General features: G+C 39.0%; 1 protein-coding gene across 5 annotated transcripts in view; it reads right to left on the bottom strand.

Moving 5' to 3' along the window:
- NAP1L1 (nucleosome assembly protein 1 like 1) overlaps positions 1–18,272 on the bottom strand; it is a 32,518-nt gene extending 14,246 nt beyond the window's left edge. For 2 of the 5 annotated variants that reach the window (XM_022559870.2, XM_022559872.3), the window contains exons 1-4: positions 18,162–18,271; positions 7,888–7,924; positions 3,528–3,613; positions 1,700–1,802 (exon numbers count right to left, since the gene is read on the bottom strand). In XM_022559870.2, the coding sequence (XP_022415578.2) occupies positions 1,700–1,802; positions 3,528–3,613; positions 7,888–7,904 (206 nt within the window). In that variant the 5' untranslated portion in view covers positions 7,905–7,924; positions 18,162–18,271. Of the gene's footprint in view, positions 1–1,699; positions 1,803–3,527; positions 3,614–7,887; positions 7,925–17,772; positions 17,973–18,161 lie in introns of those variants that run through there. The other 3 variants (XM_089921055.1, XM_089921057.1, XM_089921056.1) reach the window with 3 other exon arrangements.
- Between the last annotated feature and the right edge of the window lie 8,311 nt (positions 18,273–26,583).

Genomic DNA, 26,583 nt, shown 5'->3' on the forward strand with positions numbered 1-26,583 from the left:
GCTGCTCAGAGACAAAGGTGTTTGTAAGAATTTGATATACAATAAAGGTGGTAACACAAATAAATGGGGGAAGCATGAACTGTTTAGTGAAGCATTATAAAAACTAGCTCACCAAAAAAGAAAGGAAAGAAAGATGCCTATTGAATATGAAATACAAAGGTGATCTCTAAAGGGATTAGACCTAAAGGTAAAAGGTAAAACTAGTCAATAGGAAATGCAGAAGGAGTAAGGAAAGATTTATCTTCAGAAGAACAAGCCGTATGTCAAAAAATTTAACAAACATAAAAATTAAGGATTTGTTTAATAGAGGACACCATGGACAAAATTAATAGAAATGACAATAGATTATTTACAAAGTCTAAAACTGATAAGGGATTAAAACCTAGAATACACAAGGACTCCTACAAAACAAGAAAAAGACAGTAAACCAGGGCTTCCCTGGTGGCACAGTGGTTAAGAATCCACCTGCCAATGCAGGGGACACAGGTTCGAACCCTGGTCCAGGAAGATCCCACATGCTGCGGAGCAACTAAGCCCGTGCGCCACAACTACTGAGCCTGCGCTCTAGAGCCCGTGAGCCACAAGTACTGGGCAGGTCACAAGTACTGAGCACGTCACAAGTACTGAGCACGAGTGCCACAACTACTGAAGCCCACACGCCTAGAGCCCATGCTCCACAACAATGAGAAGCCCGTGCATGGCAACAAAGAGAAGCCCCCGCTCACCGTAACTAAAGTAAGCCCACGTGCAGCAACAAAGACCCAACGCAGCCAAAAATAAATTAATTAATTTTAAAAAAAAGGTAGTAAACCCCAAAATGTCAATGGGCAAAAGGGTACAAAATGAGCAACCTAAAAGGCTCACTCACAATCATTATGAAAGCAAGCTCAACCCATTAGAAATCAGAAAATACAAGTAAAACAAAATGAGCCTGCACCTCTTAGATTGGTAAAAACAGAAAAACGATAAAGCTGAATGATGTCAATTGTTGGCAAGGACACAAGGGTAAAGCGACCTTCACATACTGGACATAGGCATTGCAGAAAGCACCTGGAGGTACTGAAGGTCTGCATATCCCATAATTAACAATTCCACTGATAAGTACATATCCCAAGAAATTCCCACACAGCTCCTTAAGAGGACATACACAAGCGTGAACAACATCACAACTGAATTCGTGTTGATGAAGCTTGGAGACAAACTGGATGACCATCAAGGAAAAAGCATATAATAAAGCATGGTGGACACACGTCACAGAGAACCAGGAAACATTCAGAAGCCAGAAACTAATGACGAGAGATACATATAGACAGCAATGTGGAGAGATCTTAGAATTATAAAGTTATGTAAAAAATTATAAGCAGAATAAGATATTTGGGCTATTATTAGTGATTTATATCACCAATGAAATAAATAAGAAATCTGTATTTCTTTTAATTCTGTGCATTTCTAACAAATCTCAGAAATGATTTAAGATCAGTATACTCCCTACGGAGATGAACCAAAATAAACTTTAAAAGACCAACTCTAAATCTGTACTCAGCAAAATTTTAAACTCCCAATAATCCTATACTAGATACTAATGAACACTAGCTTTCCACTGTGACATACATTAAGTCCCAGATGGCCTTAGAAATATACACCTGCAACGTTGATTATAGAAAGATAAATAAGGACTATGAAAAAGAAGAACTTGTACCTTTCAATGTATCCTGTTGGTGTTTCTACCAGACCATCAAGTCTTTCTTGAAGGGCTGCAAGAATCTGAGGATTTTGCATCATCTGAACAGTCAGCTGACGCGCTTTGAAAAAAAAAAGGGCATTGAAAGAAGGATTTTATGAAAATGTATCATGCTGTTTGAATAGGACAATCCAATCATGAAACTTTCCTGACTAGCTCATAAATCACTGGTATGAGTAGAGACGAGCAGCAAGCTAAAGAAAATTCACTCTAGGAAAACCCAGTGTACAGGAAAAGTTCAGATTCTAATGATGTCTAACGTACACCATTTCTCAAGGCCACTGCCACAACTACTATGAACATTATCCTTTCTTTTCCCACTACCTTGTTTTACCCACCTTGTGTTTTGGGAAGCTCAAAGATTCATCCAGATGCCTATCTATGATCCTTGATAACCCTTTGAAGTCAAACAACACATACAAGAAAACTGCAAATATAATGACAGTTTCAAGCCTGGGACAAAGATGGTCAAATGAATCTGAACGTTTCATTGATGCTTGTATAATGTGCTTGTGGGTATCTGAACAGAGAAAGTTAACAACTGAGATAGTCAAAAGTTGTAACTAAAGCCAAACAAAATTTGGTTATTAATGACATCTAAAAATTATATTAAATCTAAAAATAACCTAGATTTATGCAGAACAAATTATTTTGCTATCTTATTTTCTCCATCAATACAGACTTCACCAAAAAATTACCATTAATTTTTCCAATTTGTTTTTAAACATCAATTTACTTCTAATACTGATTTTATTATTGGATGACGTACAGCTTGTGATAACCAACATGCTTTCAGAAATACCAATACTGGCCACTAAAGATACAGTTCTGTATCTTTTAAAAAAACGCTGCACAATGAAAGCTGAAGCTAGAAGTTCAGCAGTCTTTTCAGAATAAACCTCATCCTGACTTAAAAATGAGAAGTTGAGGGGCTTCCCTGGTGGCGCAGTGGTTGGGGGTCCGCCTGCCGATGCAGGGGACACGGGTTCATGCCCCGGTCCGGGAGGATCCCACATGCCGCGGAGTGGCTGGGCCCGTGAGCCATGGCCGCTGAGCCTGCGCATCTGGAGCCTGTGCTCCGCAACGGGAGAGGCCGCAGCGGTGAGAGGCCCGAGTACCACCAAAAAAAAAAAAAAAAATTGAGAAGTTGAGTCATCTGGTACGTTGATATTCTTGGCTCCTAAGCTACAGGGCATATCCTAAAGCAGTATAATTCCCCACTACCATTATTACCCCCTTTAAAAATAATTTGCTAAAGAAAATTTTGAATGATTTTGTCTACATTTAATAAATGTCTCTTTTTGATCGGTTGGAATGGATTAAAAACACAGACATACACACTACGTATTTTCTACATATTAAATACTAAACATTTTCAAATAAGTCTAAGCTAGTGTTATTTAGAAGCACCACTAGAAACAACTCCTACCACCACCTATAACGTACCTAAATTGAGACAAATCTCACAGGCAACTGTTTGACAAGCTATGACATCACTCCAGCAGTAGAGCGTGCACACAGTGACTTCTGCTGGGTCACTACATCCATTCCCTCCTCGCTTACTACCACTCCTCTCCATCTCCAGCTCCCTCTGCCCCTCCCTTCCTCCCTCCCTCCCTCCCTCACCCTCCCCACCCCAAACATACATTTACACACAAAACTGTTACTGCAGGTTTGGCTAGTCAGTAAATTGGACAAGTATCCAAAAAGAGAATGATATTTACTACTACCCTCCAGAAGACACACGCCAGCAATCACTGGCTCCTGAAGGAATTTAAAATAATACCTTTGATTTTTGTTTCTTCACCAGTTTCTTCTTCTTCTACTTCTTCAACATCATCCAAATCTTGATCAAGTTCAGACTGTTCTTTGCTATAATATTATAGTATCACACCAAGGTTCAAATGTACCAATTACCCAAAAAAAAAAAAACAAAAAAAAAATTATAGAAAACTTCAGTTCATTTTCTAGGTGAATATTCCTCTTTCAAAAATATGAAGTAGGAAATCCAAAGGGTGATTCAGTTTTCTAACTTCATATGTAAACAAGGACAAACTGGAAATACTTAAACTTTCATTTAAAAGCATATGGTCTAATATAAAGTTTATACTTTAAGCTTTAAAAATGTGGTTTGACAGGTTGTGATTCAGAGGATGTAATGTCAGAAAGTATGTGCTTTCTACCCAAATCCATTGGTTTCATTCTACCTAGTAACAGCACTCTGATTTTATATGAGATGGTAATAAACCAAGCTAAAAAGTCTACATATCCCAGCCTATCTTTCAGCTAGATGTGGCTATATAACCATCTTTTGGCAGTAAGGTAAAAAAAGAGGAATGTAGAATTTTATATGTATATAAAGCCTCCTTAATAGAATGGTAAACAGCTGGAACCCTTTTCAATATTGCTCCCTCCCTAGAACAGGGATATGATGGCTAGAGCTCCAGCAGCCATGTTGGACCATGAGGCATCCTAGAGAACGGAACTCACCAGCTAAGAATAAATTAAGGAGTCTGGAAAAACAGAAGGATCCTGGATCCCTGGTGGCTGTGGAACAACCGCATCAGCCTGTACTTACTATCTTTGGACCTTCCTTTTTTCTTCACTTCATAGGGGAGATGGGGAAGAACAGTAAAAGTTAAGAAGACCCGAGTCTACTTCATGCTTAGAGTAAAGCCAGGAGGATGGACCATTGAAAGAGAAGGTAAAAAGTAGTAACATTCTTCCCATTTCATCTTAAAAATCTAGGTTTTGAACGTGAGATTACAATCAGCATTAAAATGGAGAATTAGGATATCTAACTCAACATACAGATCATCATACAATTCCTTGTGTTATTTTACATTTTAGTACGGTATTTGGTTAGTCTAGAAATAGCATTTGAAAAATTAATTTTCATATAGGAACTATAAAAAAGGTCAACTGTATTCTGCTAGAAAAATCTGTTTCTGTCAACAAAGGGAAAAAAAAACAGCCTTCCCATCAGAAACAATACAGATTATTTTGGGAATATCTTTTATTCACTATAAAGTTAAGCATAAAGACAACATGGAACAGCTCTTCCTTCAGTGCCATCTCAATCATTTCTTGAACATCTAAAACTTAAAGCTTTAAAACAGAAGTCCACAAACTGTGTCATATGGCCAAATCCAGCCCAGTCCTATTTTTGTAAATAAAGTTTTATTGGAACACAGCCACATTAATTTATGTATTGTCTCTGGCTTCTTTCACACTACAACAGCAGAGCTGAATAGCTGCAACAGAAACCTCATGGCTCAAAATGCCTGAAATACTTATGATCAGGTCCTTTAAAGAAAAAGTCTGCGGACTCCTGCTTTAAAGAACAAGGATCTTCCTCTTCCTCCTACCCTCCTAAGAGCTCACAGGCATCCAACAGTAAATAATGGGGTGGGAAGCATAGGACAGAATCAAGCTACCACAACCAACTTACTCTTTTTTCGAAGTTTAAGACAAAATGAAGGTTAGATGACAGACTGCACATACTCATCTGATCTTAATCCTTCCAAAATCTCCACTAAAATTATGACAAAGGGGTTTTTAAACAAATACTGAAGGACAAGGAGACAAAAGGCAGCAAATTCACCGAGAACTGAAATCTAAGTCAGCAGTGGTAGAGCTGAGAACGAGCCTAAACACAGAATCTTAAAAAGGACACTTTTAGAACTAGGGCTTGGGGGTGAAGGTGGATAAAATAGGGAGAACTAAGCAAAAACTAATAAACAGTTAAATCCTTAGATCCTCTTTCTCACTCTAGCAGAACAGTTTCTTCTCTGGAAACGGAACTGGAAGCTCGGACTAGAGGATCACAGATATATACATACTATTGATAGAATGCTGAATGCAGAGACCCCTCCCCCAGCTGCCTTCTCCCAAGTTAGTTCCCAAATGTATGGAAGCCGTATCTTTACCCAAACACTCTTTACTGGGGTATGTGACCAGCCCAGAAAAAAATGCCATTCTGACAGTGGGGAGTCTCACAACAAATGTCTGCCCTGGTGAGCCCACATTAAAATCCTAAATTGAAAGCACTCCCCCCCTCCCAACAGTCAAATTCGCCAATTAACTTTTAAAAAACATCCTTCAACTATGCATTTCCCCCACCCAGTCTTAAAGAGCAAACAAGTATTACCTCCTATTTGAGGAAAGCCTCCTACATGGAGACCAAAACAGGAAAGAAAAATTTAAGACCAAACAGACTATACAGGGGAAAGAACATCCAGAGAAAAGATATTACAATCAGTGAAGTAAGAACAAGATGCTATAAAAATAGGAACAGAGAGCAAAGGAACGCTTGAAAACTAAAACAACAGAAATTTAGAAACTCAATACAAGAGTTAAAAGATAAAGTTTCTTCAGCTTTGCCCAGAAAGAAGAGCAAAGAGACAAAGATGGAAACTAGGACAAAAGGTAATCACAAGAACCAGTCCAACATATAACAGAAGCTCCAGAAATAGAAAATGGGAACAAGACAATCAACAAAATAAGTCAAGAATATTCCCTAGAACTGACAGCTATCAAGTTGCCAGACTGAGAGTCCACCACTGAATGCCTAACAAGAGATTAAAAAAAAAAAAAGACCTAACAATGTTAAAATTTCTGAACTCCAAAGCCAGTAGTTTCCAGAAATAGACATACATGTCTACGTTTTTTAAAAAGTGTTACATACAAATGATCAAGAATTATGACGATTTTGAACTTCAACACAGCAACACTAGAAGCAAGGTGACAATGGAGCAATGCCTTCAAAATTCTAAAGAAAAGTGATTCCTAAATTACAATTCTACATCCCAAATATCAAGCAGAAGGGTAAAATAGTCATCTTCAGTCATGCCATCTCAAAAGAATTTACTTCCCTTGTACTCTTCCAAGGTACTAAACCAAAGAACCAAAAAAAGAAAACATGGGATATAGCAAACAGCAAACCCAAGAGAGGAGAGACAAAAGGAAACCCCAGGAAGATAAAATAAATCCACAATGACAATTGTGCAACCAAGGTCAAGCAATCCACACTGGAGCAGTGTGATTCAGGAGACAATCACTCTGACAGCCATTATCACTAAAATGTCTGCTGCCACTCTTATTTTTATGCTGAAGACAGTACACATGGGAGGATTGGCCAAATTCGTATAAGTACTTGAATGTGTTGCCCTTATAAGTTTCCTGCCCTCCCACCTCCATGTTCTGCTGCCTACAACAGCTGTGGATAATCGCATCGTAACCCCTTCATCCTGAAATGTTCTGTTTTACCTATTCCTGAGTTGGCAGACTATTGTGAAATTACAAATAGCAACAAACAGTGCAGGTCACCTCATTCTCCTTCACCATACTTCTGCAAGACATCCATCCACACTAGAACCCTGACAGATGCCAACTTCAATAAACCTATGTTTCCAGGATGTATGACCTTGCCCAATGACTTCTCCAAAATAAGCCCTTGTAAAGACTCAGGAAAGCTGAAGCCAGTCCATGACCCAGATAGTCTCTTTTGCTTTTTATTTTCCTACCTTGGACCCTTCAACTAACACTGCTTTTTTCTTTACACAGCTAAGTTTGTAACTGCTATTCAGATTTTCAAAAGTAAACACTGATTAAGAATTTGTAGGTTGTAAAACTCTAAAGAAAAACAAAGAAGTGAATTAGACAAAAGGCAAGATAGTACTGACACCTCTGGAGAGAAAAGGAGGATGCAATTGAGAAGGGGCACACAGGGCTTCTAAAAGTAATGATCCATTTTTTAAAACTTGTACACAAGGGTACTGTTATTCTTTAAATTCTACACATAAGCTTCATACACTTTTTATCTTGTATGTATGATACTTTACAATGCAAGTAGTAAAATCTTTGAGAAATGGTAAAAATGAAATCTCCAAATATTTATGACTCATTATTGTGCTCAGCACTTCCCTAAGAATAAATACGGACAAACGGTTTACTATATTTATGACAGTGATTCTGTATACTATATTTTGTCTTGAATACATTGTACCCAACTTTTAAAATAGCAGGCACTAAAGCATGTCATTACCATACATTTTCATAGTACGTAACTTGTACTGCTGTTAACTACACCACACGGTACAAAGTGATGCCAAATCTGAAAAAGGAACCAGCTATCTGCCACTTACTTGTCGAGGTCTGCCATGTTGTATGAGCGCCAAATACCTATGGAGAGAAACATCAGTGTTAAAAAGAAAGAGCGTACGCTTATTTATAACCAATAAAAACATCTGAAACCAAAACCTTTAAATGAATATCACGTTAAAACTATTTCAAGGAAAAACACGGAACACAGACACTAATAACTGAAGTAATTTTTCAGAGGATGCTGCTTACAAGTTACTACTTGGCATTCAGAATCTACTGGGCAAGGATTTTTACAATAGCACTGTTGGTGAAAATCTAATGTATGCTAGAATCACAGGAAAGGAAAAATACAAAGAGTCTTTATTCAAATTCCTTTAACAACCATGAATGGTCAATTTTTGCTTAAATTTCTGGGCTGCTTAGTACCTCACAGATCAAACCCAGTTGATTTTTTTTTTTTTTTACTTTGACAAGTTTTCACGTATATATACACCCGTGAAACCATCATCAAAGTCAAAATAATGAACATATCCATCACTCTCAAAGTTCTTCCCCTGCCCTGTTAGAACACCTCCCTTCTCCCCTTCCTGCTTCCCACCCCAGGCAACTGTTGCTCTGCTGTCACTCTAGTTCATACTTTCTAGAATTTTATAGAAATGCCATCATACAGTATGTACTTTTTTCCTCCAGTCCGGCTTCTTTCATTCAGAAAAATTATTCTGAGATTCATCTGTGTTGTAGTATTTATCAAATATTCATTACTTTTTATTGTATAATGGTATTCCATTGAAAACATATTCTATTGTACGTTTAAATATTCAGCTGCTGATGGACATCTGGGTTTTCTTTTGGCAGGGGGCTATTATAAATAGAGCTGCTATGAGCATTTGTGTGTAAGTCTTTGTGTGGACAACTGTTTTACCTCTCTCAAACCCACTTGATTTTTAACAGTATTAATTTTTATCAAATTCATGTTAAAAAGTCAAAATCTGCCACATGCTGTACTGTACTCATTATGCTCCCCCTGGAGATCTTTTTTTTTTTTTAGTTTAATAATTCTTGTTATCAAATGTCAGCCCTTTAAACTATTTAATGGCAGTTATAAAAAGCTCTGGTCCCAATCTATGTCAAGTAAACCTTCCTCATCTCCGTGAACGCACCTCATGTCACATCACTGAATACCACCACGCCCCCAGCCTACCCCAGATATGCTGGCACACTGTCCATAATGTCCTTGGTTATCAGACCTGAATACTGTTAGAAATGATCAGAGCATGTCCTAAGTTCTTTTGTACTATAAGATTAGTATTAATTTAGAGAATTCTGCTTTTAGAAAACCAAAACCTTATAAAATAAATAAAAACCTGCTGTACAAAAAATAAAATTAAAAAAAAAAAGGAAAGCCAAAACTTAAGACAGAATGTGTTACACTGAGCCAGAAAAATGGCTGAATGCCATAGGTAACGCACAGATTACTTTTTAAAAAATTAAGGTTAGAATCCCACATTAACATCAATTTTTACTCTTTTAAAAATTAAAACTTTAGTTTAACTCACAAGATGCTACAAGATGTGATTCCTCATACCAACATGCTTAATATGCTTTTCACTTAGAGAATTAAGAGTTACTGATTTTAGCAGTGAAGTGCTTTCATTTGGAATAGTATTGCTGATCCAACATCCACCCTTTAGACAATTTAGAAATATTTCTTCCTAATGTATCCTACTCTATTTTATACACTTTCTGTTTGCTGTAAATAATTTCTAACAGCATTGATAAATTTCTCTAGTGATGCTGGTTAACTAGTTAGCATTAACAAAACATTTAGCAAAAAATTATGAAGATACTAATTCAAAAATAAGAAAAATATTCAATCAGTCAAAGAAACACAAGCGGGATTCAAACTTGTCTACGAAATCAGAGTAAGGATTTTCTTTTAATGCAGGGAAAATTATGGTGAATATGCATTCTTAAATATGGCTAGTGTTCCTATAAACCATTACCCTTCTGGAGAGCACTTTGGCCATGGGAATAACAAAAGCCTTAAATATGTCCATCTCCAGCCTTGGTTATTCACTTATGAGAACCTACCTTGAAAAAAATTAAAGGATCTCAGGGTCTGTAAATGTTTCATGCTCGCCTAATAGGTTCTTCCCAGTCCTACACATTCTTTGGCTCTCAGCTCAAAGATTTACTTCTTCAAGACAGGACAGGCTGGCATTTACTTCTTCAGAGATGCCTTCTCCAACTTGTACATCCTGGCTAAGTAAGATTTCTTGGTTGTACACACTCCTATAAAGCTCCATTTCTTTCCATCATACGATGTCTCAAGTTTGTAATTATAAATTATTGTGATTATTTGACTAATGTCTGTCTCCCCCCAACTGACCAGGCCATAAAATTCATGATTACAGGTATTACATCTGCTTTTTCCAATCACTGCATCATATCCTCCAGAGGAGTAAAGAAAGTATACAAAGCAGTATACAGGAAAAAACCTTAGTATTAATGTGCATACAATGGAATGCTGTGCAATAAAAAAATAAAGCAGATCTGAGTTGATATGGAAAGAGCATCAAAGCAGGGGTAAAGGATGTATGGCAAAATCCAATCTGGATATATATGAATGTGCATACTCATACATGTACATACTTTCTTATGAATAAGACATTTCTGGAAAGATACACCAGAAACCTAACAGGAGCTACCTATAAGAGAGAAAAGTTTGGAAGTAAATGAGAACTTACGTTTCATTCTGCATTATTCGGTTTTCCTATACAGATACTTATTTAATAACATTTTAGAATTTGCTGGGTTGAATATACAGTGTAGTGAATCCAGCAATTATCAAAAGTTATGAAACAAAAAACGCCCAAAACTTCTAAATTCAAATTTTTATATCATTTTAACATGTTCACAGAAAAATGGTTACACTTCTACCCTCAGTGTCCACCTTGTGGCATTACATTTAGAATTCAAACTCTTATAATGAAATTCTTTTGATTCTTTATTACCGAGGATTCAAGATACAACAAGATGGCATTCACTTCTTCAGAGATGCCTTCTCCAATCTGCGCATTCTGGCTAAATTAGGTTTCTTGGTTGTATACACTTTTGTTTTTTAAAGAAAAGTATGCCTAATTTTGCAGCCAGATCATTTGGGTTGACACCAGCTTTGTAGCAATCTAGCTCAGGCGAACAACTTCTGGCCTTATTTCATCATCTTCAAAAAGCAGGAGAAAATTTTTCCCTCATTGGATTTCTCTTATTAAGAAGCAAATTCATGTAAAAGATTCGTGTTTGATACCTAGTTAACACTCAATAAACACACACAATGTTTTTCATTCTGTCCATTTTGAACTACCCTTTACATGGGGTCAGTGTTCCTGCAAAATAATTAGCTAGGATGATGGCTAAAAACAGCTTCTTTCAGTTTTGACAAATGCAGACTGACCAGTAAATGCACCATGGCAGTATAAGATGTTAACATTAGGGGAAACTGGGTAACGGGCATATGGGAACTCTGAACTACAACTTTTCTGTAAATCTAGAATTACAAATAAATCAAAAAACTAAAAATAAAGGAGCTATTCCCATACTCAGATTCAAAACCAAGGAGTGGACGCAAAAATCTGCATTTGAAATAAGAAACCCAGCTTCTGAGGCAGGTGGTCTCAAACATTCAGATCACACTGAAAAACACAAGTTTAGGTTAACACCTGCATTGATTTTTTTTTTTTATTGCAGTCAACAACATTAAGTAAAATCAATGAGAATTTTATTTATCAGACATGAAATTGCTTTCTAAGAGTTCTGAAGAATTTCCACTCCTGGTAGTGACAAGCTAGATTATTCAGACCAACTCTACCAATGAAAATTAATTAAAAGTACAGAATAAAATATCTGTTAAAATCTTAAAAGCATGGGAAAATGTTAGTAAGATAGTAAGAAATTACTAACACAAAACTGAAGGCAAAACAGGAAGCAAAAGGATAAGTAGAAGGAAGCCGCTTTTGGCCTGAGGGCAACTGCCAATCAAATTTGAACTACTGTCTGGTGAAACCAAAAGCCCTGGACTTATTCAAGGTAGGAAATCTTTATAGCAAACCTCCCAAATTAAGCAGGAACCTCAAAGTGCTATATTCTCAGAGATAATACACAAGTCCTCCTGTTCAAAAGCCCAAATTCACCTCATCTGCACTGAACCCAAAACCTTAAGCTATGAGCTTAAAGCCATCTCAGCATTCCTAGGCACCTGCATATCCAAATGTAAATGAAAGGTGCCTTCATCCTAGACCTTAAATAATTCATAAAGTAATTTTTGAGAACAATAGGGGCAACAGAAAAGAATACAACAGAAGCCCATCCTATGAATGGACTTAAATATTGTCAAAAAGACCACACAGAAAAAACAATCATGCTTATTAAGTTTGAAAATACAATGTCTGTAGCAGTACCTACAAGAAACAGTCATTTACTAAATAAAGGTGATAGAGCAAATCTGGCAAAGAACTAAACAGAACTTCTAGAAATAAAAATAACAGAAATCAAACTAAATGGGCAGGTTTAACAGTAAACCAAACACAGATGGAGAGAGAATTAAGTGAGCTGGAATGGAAGTGAGCTTAGAAGAAATCTTCCAAAGTACGGCAGAGACTAGAGGATAAAAAATACTGAAAAAGCATTTTAGGACACAATAATGTCTAAAAAGATTTAATACAAGTTCTAGGAGTAGAGGATAGAATGGGCAGAATATTTGAAGAAATAAATAGCTAAGAATTTTCCAGAACTAATGAAAGACAAGCCCTACAAATTCCAATCAGAATAAATAAAACCCACACTTAGATATATGAGTGAAAATGTAAGACAACAGGGACAGAAGTCACCTCAAAAAGCATAGAGAAAAGACTTAGATTAACTTCAAAGGCACAAAAGACTGACTACTGTTTTCTCTTCAATAGACACCAAAAGACAACAGAACGTACTGTGTGCTCAATGAGCTGAAAATAACTAAGGATCTCAGAATATTACACCCAACCAAAACATCCTTTAAGAATGAAGGTGAGGGACTTCCCTGGTGGCACAGTGGTTCAGAATCCGCCTGCCATTTCAGGAGACACGGGTTCAAGCCCTGATCCGGGAAGATCCCACATGCTGAGAAGCAACTAAGACCGTGTGCCAAAATTACTGAACCTGCGCTCTAGAGCCCACAAGCCACAACTACTGAGCCCATGTGCCACAACTACTGAAGCCCACACACCTAGAGCCCAAGCTCCGCAACAAGAGAAGCCACTGCAATGAGAAGCTCACACACCACAATGAAGAGTAGCCCCCGCTCGCCGCAACTAGAGAAAGCCTGCGCGCAGCAACGAAGACCCAACGCAGCCAAAAATAAATAAATTTAAAAATAAGAATAAAAGTAAAAAGTTTCCTTCAATTAAAAAAAGAACGCAGGTGAAACAGAAATATCAGGCAAAAATATCTCCAGCACTCTCATTAATAAATGCTATTAAGTATATTCTTCAGGCAGAAGGCAAGTGATCCCAAACAGGAGCTCTAAAGATACAAGAAGAAATAAGAGGAAATAAGGATATCAGCACATACCTAAACAAATATTTTAAGACATAATATCACCACTGTGTAGTGTTAAATTTAAACTACCATAACAATGTCAGTGGTGAGAATAAGGGGGGAGGAAATGGATTATTCTAATGTTAAGTAAGCATGTTATAATTTCTAAGGTGACTCCAAAATTTCATAAAGAGAACATGTAGCTTCTGAAGTACAAGGAACACCAAGTAAATTATACCTATTTTTACATCAACCTAAAAGAAAAACAGGTTTTGGACAAATAAAAAGTACACACACACACAAATCAGATTTAAACCTAATCATAGTGATTACATACATCAACTAAAGGCTCCCTTTTAAAACTGTCAGACTAGATTTAACAAAATCCAACTACATCCCACTTATAAGAAACACATCTACAACGTAAGAATACAAAAAGCTTCAAAGTAGAATACAATCCTTAACCAAAAGGTGGTATCACTGTTTTAAAGTTTAAAGAGATTAAAGCTTACTACAAAAGGTTCAACCCACTACCCAAACAATACATGTTACAGAAGATCTCAATGAAAAGACAGTTCATAACATGACTGAAGGCAAATCTTAACCCAAGAACTTGAACATGAAGAAAATCTTCCATTGGAGAAAGAGGGGGAAACAAGTGATTCAATCAGACCATCATTTGATTATTCTGTGGTCTTATAATAGCTAGATGTCCAGACATCAAATGACCTACCATTCCAGTATACCTGATTCTGTTCTCCTTACTTTCAATGAGAAGGAAAGAAAGCTGGTATTCATGGAGCTTACTCTGTAGAAAATTATTACATGCTTTCCTCTTATTTGCAGATTAGTAAGCAACTTGCTCAGCAACACACAAGTGAAAAAACTAGGAATTAAAATCTGACTTCGAATACCCATGCCAATTCCACTATTCCAAAAGCCAAGGGGCCTCCCCTATCAGCCTACTGCTACAGATTATACAGTAACCTATAGTTATATTCCTTTACAGAAAATGATTACTTCATGGTGAAACAGCCAATCATTAAAAACTACAAATGTTTTAGGAATTCTCTGGCGGTCCAGTGGTTGGTTACGACTCTGCACTTTTACTGCCCAGGGTGTGGGTTCGATCCCTGGTTGGAGAACTAAGATCCCACAAGCCATGCGGCACAGCCAAAAATACAAAAGTAAGAAAATAAGAATTAAAAAATAAAAATTTTTAAAGAATTAAAAAAAAGAAAAGAACTACAAATGTTTTAAAGCAAAAGAGTTCAAGGGAGCCAGTAACATCCCAAGGAAAACATTTCCCTTTACTTGAGACCTCTTATCTCATCCCAAATGCATTTTAAACAAATCTGTATTTTGGACATTGCTGTTCTATTAACAATTTCGGTGGTCCAGGGGCTCAGTACTTTACTTGATTCCAGCACAACACATCTCATTCTTTATGCTTTTTTCACTTCAGGGATATCAAAAGTCAACCTAGAACTGACTTTTGTATTACACTCCCAAGCCAAATGGACTCCTATTTGAGAACACTATCTTCTGTTCAAGGGATCAAGGGATCATCTGACCCAACAGCAGAGAAACATACTGATATTTCTTGAAAATTCACTCAGCATTAACAAACTAAAACAATTTATTCACATATCAGACATATGTTGGAAGAAATCTTCAGGATTGTAAGTGCTTGAACTTTCCCTTGAAGCCCAGTGGAACCCAAGCAGGGTGCTTTTAAATTCCAAGCAGATGTATACAGTGTAAGTTTAAGTCAAGGGAACTCCCTTTAAACCAATATAAAATCCTTATTATAAATCATCATTGTTCAGTTATGTAACCTTGGATAAGTTCTTTAACTGCTCTGTACCTCAGTTTCCTCATCAAAATGTTGATACCAGCTATCTCCAGGAGCATTAAATGTGTTAATATACACAGAGTAAAACACTGCCTGAATAATCATGCAAGAATATTTTCTGCCTGTTGTGCTCTTCTTATGTACCCTCTTTACCTGAGAAAATAATTCAAATTAATAAACTCTTCAAAATTATAGCCTCCTTTCCCAAAAAAAATCACAATGTACAAAACTTCTGAGCAAGTAAAAATACATCAAACTATGTAGCAGTAAAAGGCAGAGTTGGTAACCAGAAGTGTAGAGGCCACTTTCCATGGCAAGCCCAGTAATGTGATCTAGTGGGCTGCAGTCAGGGTACTAAGCAACTTGCTTACAAGGATGAGTGAAAGCAACCGTGCTCACCTTCTAACCCCTACTCTGCCCAACAGGGAGAGAACTTACTCAGATGAAATTAGTATGAAATGGGTCTTAATGTTGCCGTTTTAACAAATTCCTTCATGTAAAGAAGGTTATAGATACTACACTATCTCCCACTTCCCCCACTTTCTTTTTCTTCAGGGCACTCATCACAACTCAACACTTTATATCTAGACAACCAATTTGCCTGTTTGGCTCATGAAATAAGGTGTATGTCCAAACAGGAGCTAAAATATTTACTCAAAGAATCAACTAAGAACACAAGTAATTACAGGTTTGATTAGACTTGAGGATATGAATAGATTGTTCATTAGTTTTCTAAATTGATCAGGGTTCATCCCCTTTTATTAATATTTCAAATTTACAATCAAGCAGAAAATAAAAGCAAAGCAGTATGTTGACATCTTCATACCTTTAAGTCAATCAGAGTCTACCTTTTTTAGCCCCTTTTCCTGCAAAAGGACGCTGTATGAATACATTTTGGGGAGTTTAGAATCAGTCATCTCGAGGCAATATGGGCAAGTTGAGTAAGTAATAAAAAAAATAGCACCTGGATTAAATTAGTTCTGGTACAAGTGTTGGGTGTGTTTTTTTTTTAATCTCTAGAGTACAAGGGTGTCACATTTAGTATTAGCTTAGTAATTTTCCCTGTCAATAGGTCCTATATCAAAAATAGGTACTTTGCGACATATACATTTTATGAAAGTTTTCAGAGTGATATAAAAGGACCATTCTTCTTAAAAAGTAAATGGCACATTTTAGATTTGTGCCGTTAATTTGAACTCAGAAAACTTAGAAAGAATCATGAGATTTAGCCCCAGAAGATCACTGTAAACCTCATTTACCAACGGTCAGCTTTAAATAAGTTTTTCTAAATGTAAGGTTTTTCCCTTAGCCAAAAGTGTATTACTAAGTACGTACAGAAGTAGGATTAATTAAAGCCGACAGGAAAATAGGAACTAAATACTACTCTGCAAAGGTATTTTGATGCTACGTATTTTCAAAAATGGCAAATTTCATTTTCCAGCTCAGCTCTCCTGAAATCAGGCAAGCAGTTTGAAGTTGTGAGCTTTTAAAGCGCAGTCCTTACAGTATAATCAGACAGTGAGAGAATAAAATTGGGGCTCCTTGAGGACATCATGTGCCCCGTTCTTGTACTCGGAAAACCCAGCGCTCCCCTAAAGTACCTCATTACCCGTCTCCCTGCCCTGCCTCTTTTTTTGACGGCAAAGCGGGCGCACTGACAAGGCAGCAGACTACACACTTCGCTCAGTACGTTTACATTGACGCCGCATTCCACCCCGTAATACCTCCTCCACCATAACCCCACTCACCTTAAAAACAAAACAACTGGTTAACTATCTTAGATTGGGAACGTGAACAAAGGAACTAATTTGTAAGAAAGCAATAGAAGTCCTAGAAAAATTAAAGACATTGCAGGCCAAATCCTTTACTTCCACCTTAGAACTGTTCAGGCTTAGACTGATTAGGATCAATTCTCCCCAAATAAAAAACCCTGGTCAAGATACCCATCCCAATTCTAATTTGTACTTGAGATACACAAAAGAATCTCTTGTTAATAACAGCTAACGTAAGCGCTTTACACGTGTTAATTCTTTAAAACCCTAGCAGTGGAGGCCCTGCTTCATCATTCAGCACCTAACGTTCACACTTTCCTCCGGTACCAATAAAAAGACTAAGACCAAAGAGAAGCAGGGAAGAGTTGGAAACCCAAGGGCTGGACTTATTGGCTCACTATTCATTTTCACGTCCCACCATCTCCACAACTTCCAGTAAAGTAGGGACAACCAGACAGGGGTCTCCAATCAGGCCCCGCCGGCGGCCACGTGCGGAGGGAAGCCGCCGGGGGTTTCCCCTCCCAGACCCATCGCCGCCTACAGTGGGCGGGGAGCCCAGGAGCCTCGCTGCCTCCCCGCCCCCTCCCCGCCCAGGGGCCTCGTCCCCTCACAGCCCTCCCTCCCATCGGAATTCGCAGCCTCCGCGGTTCTTTCCATCCCCCAGCGGCCTCCCTCCGAGTATTATTTTTGAGTGAGCGGGGGCGTCGAGGCGGCGGTGGGCTACAGACCTGGGCCCGGGCCGCACCCCAGGCGCCTGCCGGTCCCTAGTGGCGCAGCCGCCGCCTCCTCCGGGCGCCCGGGCGTCGCCGCGGCCTCGCTCCCGTCCGCGCTGAGAAGCTGGTGGAGCTCAAAACCTCGGTGCAGACTAGCACGCGGGCCGCACCGACCCCCGCGCGTGTCCTGATCGGTTCCCCAGAGAAGCGCCGGCCGATCCCGCGGGCCCTCTCCGACTGCGGGGTCGAGACTCCGCAAACGGCTCGGGCTCTGGCCTCACAGGACGGCCCCGGAGGCCCGGGCGGCCGGCAGCCCCCGCTCGCGGTTCCCCGTCCCTTCACCCCTTCCCTCCGCGCAGGCCGCCTCTACGTCCCCCCTTCCCCTTCGAGTTCCCGTCCGTTACCGGTGGCTAGCACGGGGAGCCAGGCGGCCGGAGCTGCGCAGGCAGTGACTCAGGGCGGCGGCGGGAGGAGCAGAAGGCGGCGCGGCGAGCAGATGGCGCTAAAAAAGACCCGAGAGCCCGCCGCTCGCGCTCATATACAATTAGCGTCAGCACGTAGGGCCCCCGCCACCGCCCTCCCCCTGGCCTCGCCGTCTCCTAGCAACGCGAGCGGGAGGCGGGTCCAGGACGGGTTGCCTAGCAACAGAACCGTCTTTCTTCCCCCCCGCGACCTCCAAACCTCCCGCGCCAAGCTTGGGTTCCTCGGGTTCCCGCCTCCGCCCCTTACTACGCCTCCAGCCATCTCTTTTCTACCCGCTTCGCTGGAAAGGAACTCACAACCCCTTACGTTCCCGGGCAGGGCCCAGACCCGCCAGCCTCGCCCCCCGCTCACCTCGTCCCCCTTGCGTGGTACTGGGAAGGGTGAGGGCAGGGGGCCAGCCACCGGGTCCCGGCTTGCCGCATCCTAACGGCGAGCGCTCCTTAGTTCCCGACGCTGTCACGGCCTAATTCCTGCAACTCTCCGGTCCCCGGTAACCATTTTCTCTCCCAGCCCATTTTTCCCCCTCAGAACAACAGTTCTTTCCTTCTAACCACTTCGGCGGCGTCTTCTGCTGGTTTTGCTTCTCCTAACTCAGTGGGTATCCGTGGCTTCCGGGGATGCTCTTCATTGCTACCTCTCCATCCTTCTACCAGACTTGCGATCCTTTAGGACTTTCGATGGATGAAAATAGCATGTTTGTGTATTGTCTGGATGCTTTATAATGAGGACAGTGTTGTTTCATCTTTTTGAAAAAGTAAATCCCATGTAAAGCCTCAGGGCCTGTGAAACCTCATGGCTATTTTTCAGTTGAAGCTGGATTGACTACTATTAACTCTTAAAACAGTGGTTCTCGAAGTGTGGTCTGAGGGTCCCCAGACTCTTTAAAGGGGAAAGTCAAAAGTATTTCCATAATAATACTAAAATGTTATTTGCCTTGGCACTCTCATTCTCTCATAAGTGTAGAGTGGAGTTTTACAAAGGCTACATGACATGTGATATGGAAACACTGAAAACAGAAGCAAATATTAGAATCCAGTCATCTACTGTTCAACCAGACGTTAAAGAGATTTGCAAAAACATGAAACGATGCCACCTACTCAATTTTTTTTGTTTTGAAAAGTAGTTACTTTTCATATAAAAGATTCTTTTCTGTTAAAATGAAATGAAATAACGAATGTTTAAAATGAAATAACGAATAACTACTCTTAAAATTTCTTAATTTTAATTTCAAATATGATAATATAGGTATCTATAATACACATAAAAGTTCTTGGAGTCCTCAATTTTTAAGAATGTAAAGGGGTCCTGAGATTAAAAAGTTTGAGAACTATTCTCTCTTGTATTCCTTGAAACTTCTAACTGCTTAGAGTCATCTATTGTAATTCTCATGTTTAGCAGCAACCCCTAATCCATTTTAGAGGATATGTTTTTTTTCCTCGGCACTCCCCAACCTCATTGAAATTAGTTGCCTTTTCCACTCTGTGCTACAGATGACTGAGTTTATCCATTCATTTTGGGTTTTCTTATGTGATTATTTTGTTTGTCGCAACCTTCTGTCTTCATATACATCCTACTTGACAATGATGTAAGGCTAATAAGGATTATAATCACATCAATAATGACTCCTTGGGCTTCCCTGGTGGCGCAGTGGTTGAGAGTCTGCCTGCCGATGCAGGGGACACGGGTTCGTGCCCCGGTCCGGGAGGATCCCACATGCCGCGGAGCGCCTGGGCCCGTGAGCCATGGCTGCTGAACCTGCGCGTCCGGAGCCTGTGCTCCGCAACGGGAGAGGCCACAACAGTGAGAGGCCCGCGTACTGCAAAAAATAAAAAATAAATAATGGCTCCTCTTGAAGAATCTACAATACACAAACTAGGTAGACCAGTGCCCAAAATGTCAGTACACTTGGCACTAATTTCAATGGAGTCCTCAAGAGCACCGCAGTCTAATCAAAGGTAAATAACTTTCACCTCCTTTCCATACACGTTGGTGGTTTGAACATCTGAGACCAAATTGAGAAGTTAGCCTTCATGATGGTTTCCATCCCACTCCAGGATGCCCCACCAATTTCAGGCACTGATCCGAGGCTCCTAATTTCTTCAACCCCCACTGCCATATTTAAAGGCTTTATCGTTACCAGTTTATATTCTCTCTTTCCTTTACTCCAGCTCCTTCCTCCGGCTTCCTCCTCCCTTTCTTTCAATTATCCTAGCCAATTTAAGGAATGAAACACGAATAAATTGCTAATAAGGCATGCCTTTTAATGTGATCTTTTGAACCACAGTTTGTAAATCTAAACCTCTACCATTTAAGACCCAGGAAGGGCAATCATTTATGCATTAATTCAACAAATATTTATATGTCAGGAACAACTTGACACACTGGAAATACAGCATTGAACAAGAAAGACATGGTTCTTAATTTTATTGAACTTGTGTTCTGGTGATGTGGGGCAAGTGATAGACAAGTAATGAAATAATCTTAGGTATTAGTAAGTGAAAGAGCTGTGGAGAAAATAAAATCACATAAAGGGGTAGAAGGTGACCGATCTGAGCATAGCATTGAGATTTTCTCATGGCTTAGACCCCCTTAGGCCCCCAAATCACACAATGTAGTTAACTCATGTAATTAATTTACAATAAATGGTGGCTCTGGTCACTGATCGTGGATCATGCTAAACTTTTCGTTAGAGTTCCTTTTTTCTTCATTCCCCATTAATTTCATCTGGTAGATGCTTACAGCATTATAGCCCAGTGGTTTAGCAGTGTGGCCTTGAAGTCTAATAGCCCAAGTTTCATCCCTATTTCATTGTGCGATGTCAAACAGCGCGTAAGTTGCTTAACCTGGCACCTGACAGATAGTAAACACTCCATAATAGTTAAACGTTATAACCCTCTTACTGAGGTTTTGTTTTTGTTTTTGTTTTGTTTAAAGGTTGAAGGGACTGCCCTGAAGTCTAATTATATCTGACTCTATTTTTTGCGAAATATTTTATCAAAGCTATCTTGTCACAAATTTGAAAACATATTTTCCTGAGCTGAAATAATCCACACTGATAACCACAAAAGTACTATATTCCACATTTCTCAGTATTGGGTACAGACACTGTAGAGCTCAACCAGAGAAGTCAGGGACAGAGATGCTGTCTTAAATATGCTTGTGTCTGTAACTGTCCTTACATGGTAGGAAAGTACATAGGCTTGAAAGTCAGACAGGCTTAGCTTAGTCCTAACACTGTGACCTTGCAAAAGTACTTACACATTCTGACACTTAGGCTTCCCCATCTGAAAAGTGCATTAGTAATTCTAATAAAATTTGCCTTTTTAGCAGCATGAAATAGAAAAATATATGTAAGCCCCCAGAGCAGTGACTGCATTTAAGTACCCAATAAATGTTTATTTTCTCCCCTCACAATTAATCAATATGTAAAATACGGCACCAATCATAATTATCATCTAAAAAACTACACATTTAAATTCCTTATCTTAGTTTTGAATCTGGTTGGTTTTCTTTTTTTCCATTTTTTTCCCAAATTATTATATGACTGCAACATAAAATCAATCAAAATTCCAGTGAGGAATTGTGGAAAAGTTGCCTTAAATCTCTTCCTCTACATCCAAAAGGAGATTTATATATATATATATATATATATATATATATATATATATATATATATATTTGGTTTGAAAATATCTTAATTTTGCTATCATTTTGAGTTGAAATTTTTATTAAAATGATTGTAGATTCACACACGATTGTATAAAATAACGCAGAGATCCACATAAACTTTACCCAGTTTACCACAATGATAACAACAATCCACAATCTTATTCAGATTTCCCCTTTACTTCAATCCTCTTGTGTGTTTGTGTGTTTAGTTCTCTACAATGTTATCACATGTAAGTTTCTGTATCATCATGTCAGGCAGGATACAGTTCCTTCACTGCAAGGATCCCTTATGTGGCTCTTTGATGGCTGTTTGTTTGTTTTTTTTTTCTTTTCTAACTTACATGCCAAATAAAGTTCTACTTTCCCAGATTTTACTTTTTTTCCTTGTTTCTCACACATAGACGACTTAGGGAGAAAACAAGCCATTCCTATGTTCAATATTTCTTATGTGAACTATTTGTAATAGACTTGCAATTGGTCTCACTATTACCAATCTCATTCCTCTCTGACCTATATGCCAAAGTTATGGTTCTAAAATACAAGTCTAATAAACTCTACTTTGTTATAAAACCTTCAATGGCTCTTTGATGTCTACATGACAAAATAAGACTTGCAAAGCCCATCCCAATCAGAATCCATCCTATTTTTCTAGCCATACTTCCCACTACCCACTTTCATGGACCCCAAATTTTATAATTTTTGAACTACTCACCAGCCCCTCAACATGACAAGTGTTTTTATGCCCTCTGTTCTCCCCTTCTTTTTTTTTTTCTTTTTCTTTTTCTTTTTCTTGGCTGCGTTGGGTCTTCATTGCTGCGCGCGGGCTTTCTCTAGTTGCGGCAAGCAGGGGCTACTCTTCATTGTGGAGCTTGGGCTCTAGGCATGCAGGCTTCAGTAGTCGCAGCATGCGGGCTTCAGTAGTTGTGGCTTGTGGGCTCTAGAGCGCAGGCTCAATAGTTGTGGCTCTCGGGCTTAGTTGCTCCATGACATGTGGGATCTTCCTGGACCAGGGCTTGAACCGGTGTCTCTTGCATTGGCAGGCAGATTCTTAACCACTGCGCCACCAGGGAAGTCCCTCTCCCCTTCTATTAATTCTTCAACAACTAGTTCAAATCTTTATCTCCTCTGGAGAACCTTCCCTATCTCACCAGGGCACAGCTGGCTGCACTCTCTTGCCTGTTTTTAAACAACTCTTTCCTGTATGTCTGTATGTATGTTCCCATGTTTCCTTCTCCCCTAACACACACTACACCAGATTGTCAGCTACTACAGGGTCGGGTCCTTGTTTGTGTATATCCTTGGCTTGAACAATGACTACTACAGGCAAAGACCTTCAATAATATTTTTTTGAGGGATGAAATGAAAGAAGCAAGGAGGAAAGCAAGAGAAGGAGGGAGAAAGAAATGTTATTGAAAACAAACCAGAAGTCATAATGCTTTATTAAATAATCCTTTTTTTTTTTTTTTTTTTTTTTTTTTGCGGTACTCGGGCCTCTCACTGCTGCGGTCTCTCCCGTTGCGGAGCACAGGCTCCGGACACGCAGGCCCAGCGGCCACGGCTCACGGGACCAGCCGCTCCGCGGCTTGTGGGATCCTCCCGGACCGGGGCACGAACCCGCGTCCCCTGCATCGGCAGGCGGACTCTCAACCACTGCGCCACCAGGGAAGCCCTAAATAATCCTTTTTTGAAGATAATTGCATCAATTCTATATTTATCATAGAGTCTATGTGAGAAAATTTGAGAATCTAGTCTATGCAAGAAGATTTTTAGATATGGTTTGGATATTGTTTGACTGTTTGGATATTATTTTCTCTCATGTATGAAATAACGATGACGAAAAGAAACTAAAGAAATACTGAAATCTCTGAGATCATAATGAATAAAGAAAATAAATTTCATGGTATTATTTGGAGACAGTGGGAGTGTCTGTTATTGGGAGAATTGATAGTGAAATGTGGTAGATGCACATCATAGAGAATTATACAGCAGAACATGGGATGTAATATGGCAACAGGGATGAATCTGTAAAATTTGGTGCTTGCAAAATAAAACCACAGTCAGGGAATTCCCTGGCAGTCCAGTGGTTAGGACTCCACGCCCTCACTGCCAAGGGCCTGGGTTCAACCCCTGGTTGGGGAACTAAAATCCCACAAGCCGCACATCGTGGCCAAAAATAAAATAAAATAAGATTAAATAAATAAAACCACAATTAGATATCATTACACACCTATTACAACTGCTCAAATTAACAAAAAATAACTGATGGTACAAAATGCTGGTGTATATGTGGAACAATAGGAACCTTCATTCATTGCTGGTATGAATGCAGGATGATACAGTCATTAAGTCAGTTTAGCAGTTTCTTATAAAGTTAAATATACACTTACCATAAAGAACCAGCTATTTCATATCTGGGTATTTACCCAAGTGAATTGAAACACACACAAACCTAGAGGGGAATATTTATAGCAACTTTATTTGTAATTACCAAAAAACAGAAGCAACAAAGATATTGTTCCACAAGTGAGTGGATAAATAGTGGTACAATCGAATACTACTCAAATAAAAAGGAAGCAGTTACTAATTTACTCAACAACATGTATGAATCTCAAATGCATTTTTGCTAAAGTGAAAGGAGCCAGATTCAAAAGGTTATATATTATGTAATTCCATTTATATGACATACGGAAAAGGCAAAATTATAGGTATGGAAAACATACCAGTGGTTGCCAGGGATTCAGGAGGAGTGAAGGGTTGACTCTAAAGGCACCGCAGAGGGAGGGGATGTTTTAGGGTAGGAACTCTTCTATACTCTACAGGTAGTGGATACCTATAGACTTGATGCATTTGTCAAAATCCATTTGCTGTATTCAAATTAAAAAAAAATCAACCAAGATGATGAGGAATCCTGGGATGGAATGAAGGCTGTGACAAATTAATCTAACTGTATTATAAATATATAATATAACCTCATTGAAGGGGTAGGTAGAAAAGGAACTGACTTTGGAAAACAGTGTTTTGACTAGATATTATAAGGCTAAAGGCAAAAACTTTGTACTCTGTTTGGTAAATCTGTTTCTCATAGAGCTAAGTATTAGGAATTTCAAAACTAATTTACCCGTACACCAGAAAATCTATATTAGTTTGCTAAGGCTACCATAACAAAGTACCAAATTGGGTGGCTTAAGCAACAGAAATGTATTGTCTCACAGCTCTGGTTACTCACAGTTTGAAATCTAGGTGTTGACAGAGTTAGTCCCTGCTGAGGGCTGTGAGGAAAGGATCTGGTCCAGGCCTTTCTCTTTGGCTTGTAGATGTTCATCTTCTCCCTGCCTTCACATCTTCCTCCCTCTATGCATGTGTCTGTGTCCAAATTTCCCCTATTTTTAAGGACACTAGTCATATTGGATTAGAGGCCACCCTAATGATCTCATTTTAACTTGCTTACCTCTTACCTCTGTAAAGACTCTCTCCAAATAAGGTCACATTATGCGGTACTGGGAGCTAGGACTTCAACATATTAGCTTTGGGAGAACACATTTTAACTCATAATAGTAGGCTCAAAGAAATAATTAAATAATTGTAGATAATGGGAGCCAGGTCTCTCATTATTAGAGAAAATGTCATAAATAAGCAAGAAGAGAAGGCTAAAATGAGGCCTGGGGTGCTGGATTAGGGCCAGAGACATCAGTAGAAATTCATGTTTATAGATAGATAGATAAATAGAAGATAGATAGAGAGATAGATAATAGATAGATGTGTGTATTCATAGGTTACTATACATACGTATATTTCCTAGCTCTGTCCATTGAGAGGGCCTAGAAGCAGTGACATTCCAGCAGCAATAAGCATGACCAGCAACCTGATTTTGATTTCTAAATACCATTTTCCTAGAAAAGGAGAAACGGCTGACTCTAGGACAGGGGAGGGAAAATATGAGTCTGGAGTATCTTATAAAGCCAAAAAGGAAGGAAGTTTGAAAAAAGGTAAGATAAAATTGATGGAAGCATGTCAAAAGGATACAGGAGCCAATCTGAAAGAGCTCCCAATGGCCAAAGCTGAAAAAATTTCAGCAAGGAAATAATTATGGTATTGGATTATAACCCAAAGAGTAAAATAAATATCTATGAGTCCATAATGATACAAAAATTATTTAACAAATAAATAAATATTGGAGAAGTGACAACTTTTCTTTATAGAAGAATTCCAAAGAATAGATGTAGATACTCCTCCTTCCAGGAGGTAAAGATTAATTCTCTCCCCACACCCTCCCTTGGTTGTGCACTGGACTTAATGACTCACTTCCAAAGAAGAGTATGGAAAGGGAAAAAAGTTAACTTTATAGTGGAGAAAACTGGCAAACAGCACCAGGTTTCAGATCAAGGTTAACACCATCAGTTATAAGTCATGTTACTGTCAAGTATGCCCTGATGTGATGGGGCAGGAATTAGTACATTCATTTAATTAGTACACTGTCCTAAGTGCAAACATATATATATTAAACACATTACAATGGGGGTAGAAGGGAAGGAGAGTGTAGTACAGAAATAAAAAGGAATCAATTTATTAATCTAGAAAGGTCTTACCAGGGAGCAGGGAGGAGTTACAGGATAAGTTTTTTTTTTTTTTTTTTTTTTTTTTTGCGGTACGCGGGCCTCTCACTGTTGTGGCCTC

Source organism: Delphinapterus leucas, chromosome 11 (genome assembly GCF_059928025.1).
Source record: "Delphinapterus leucas isolate spDelLeu-1000000601 "Yukka" chromosome 11, BTC_Dleu_Yukka2, whole genome shotgun sequence".
NCBI classification, from domain to species: Eukaryota; Metazoa; Chordata; class Mammalia; order Artiodactyla; family Monodontidae; genus Delphinapterus; species Delphinapterus leucas.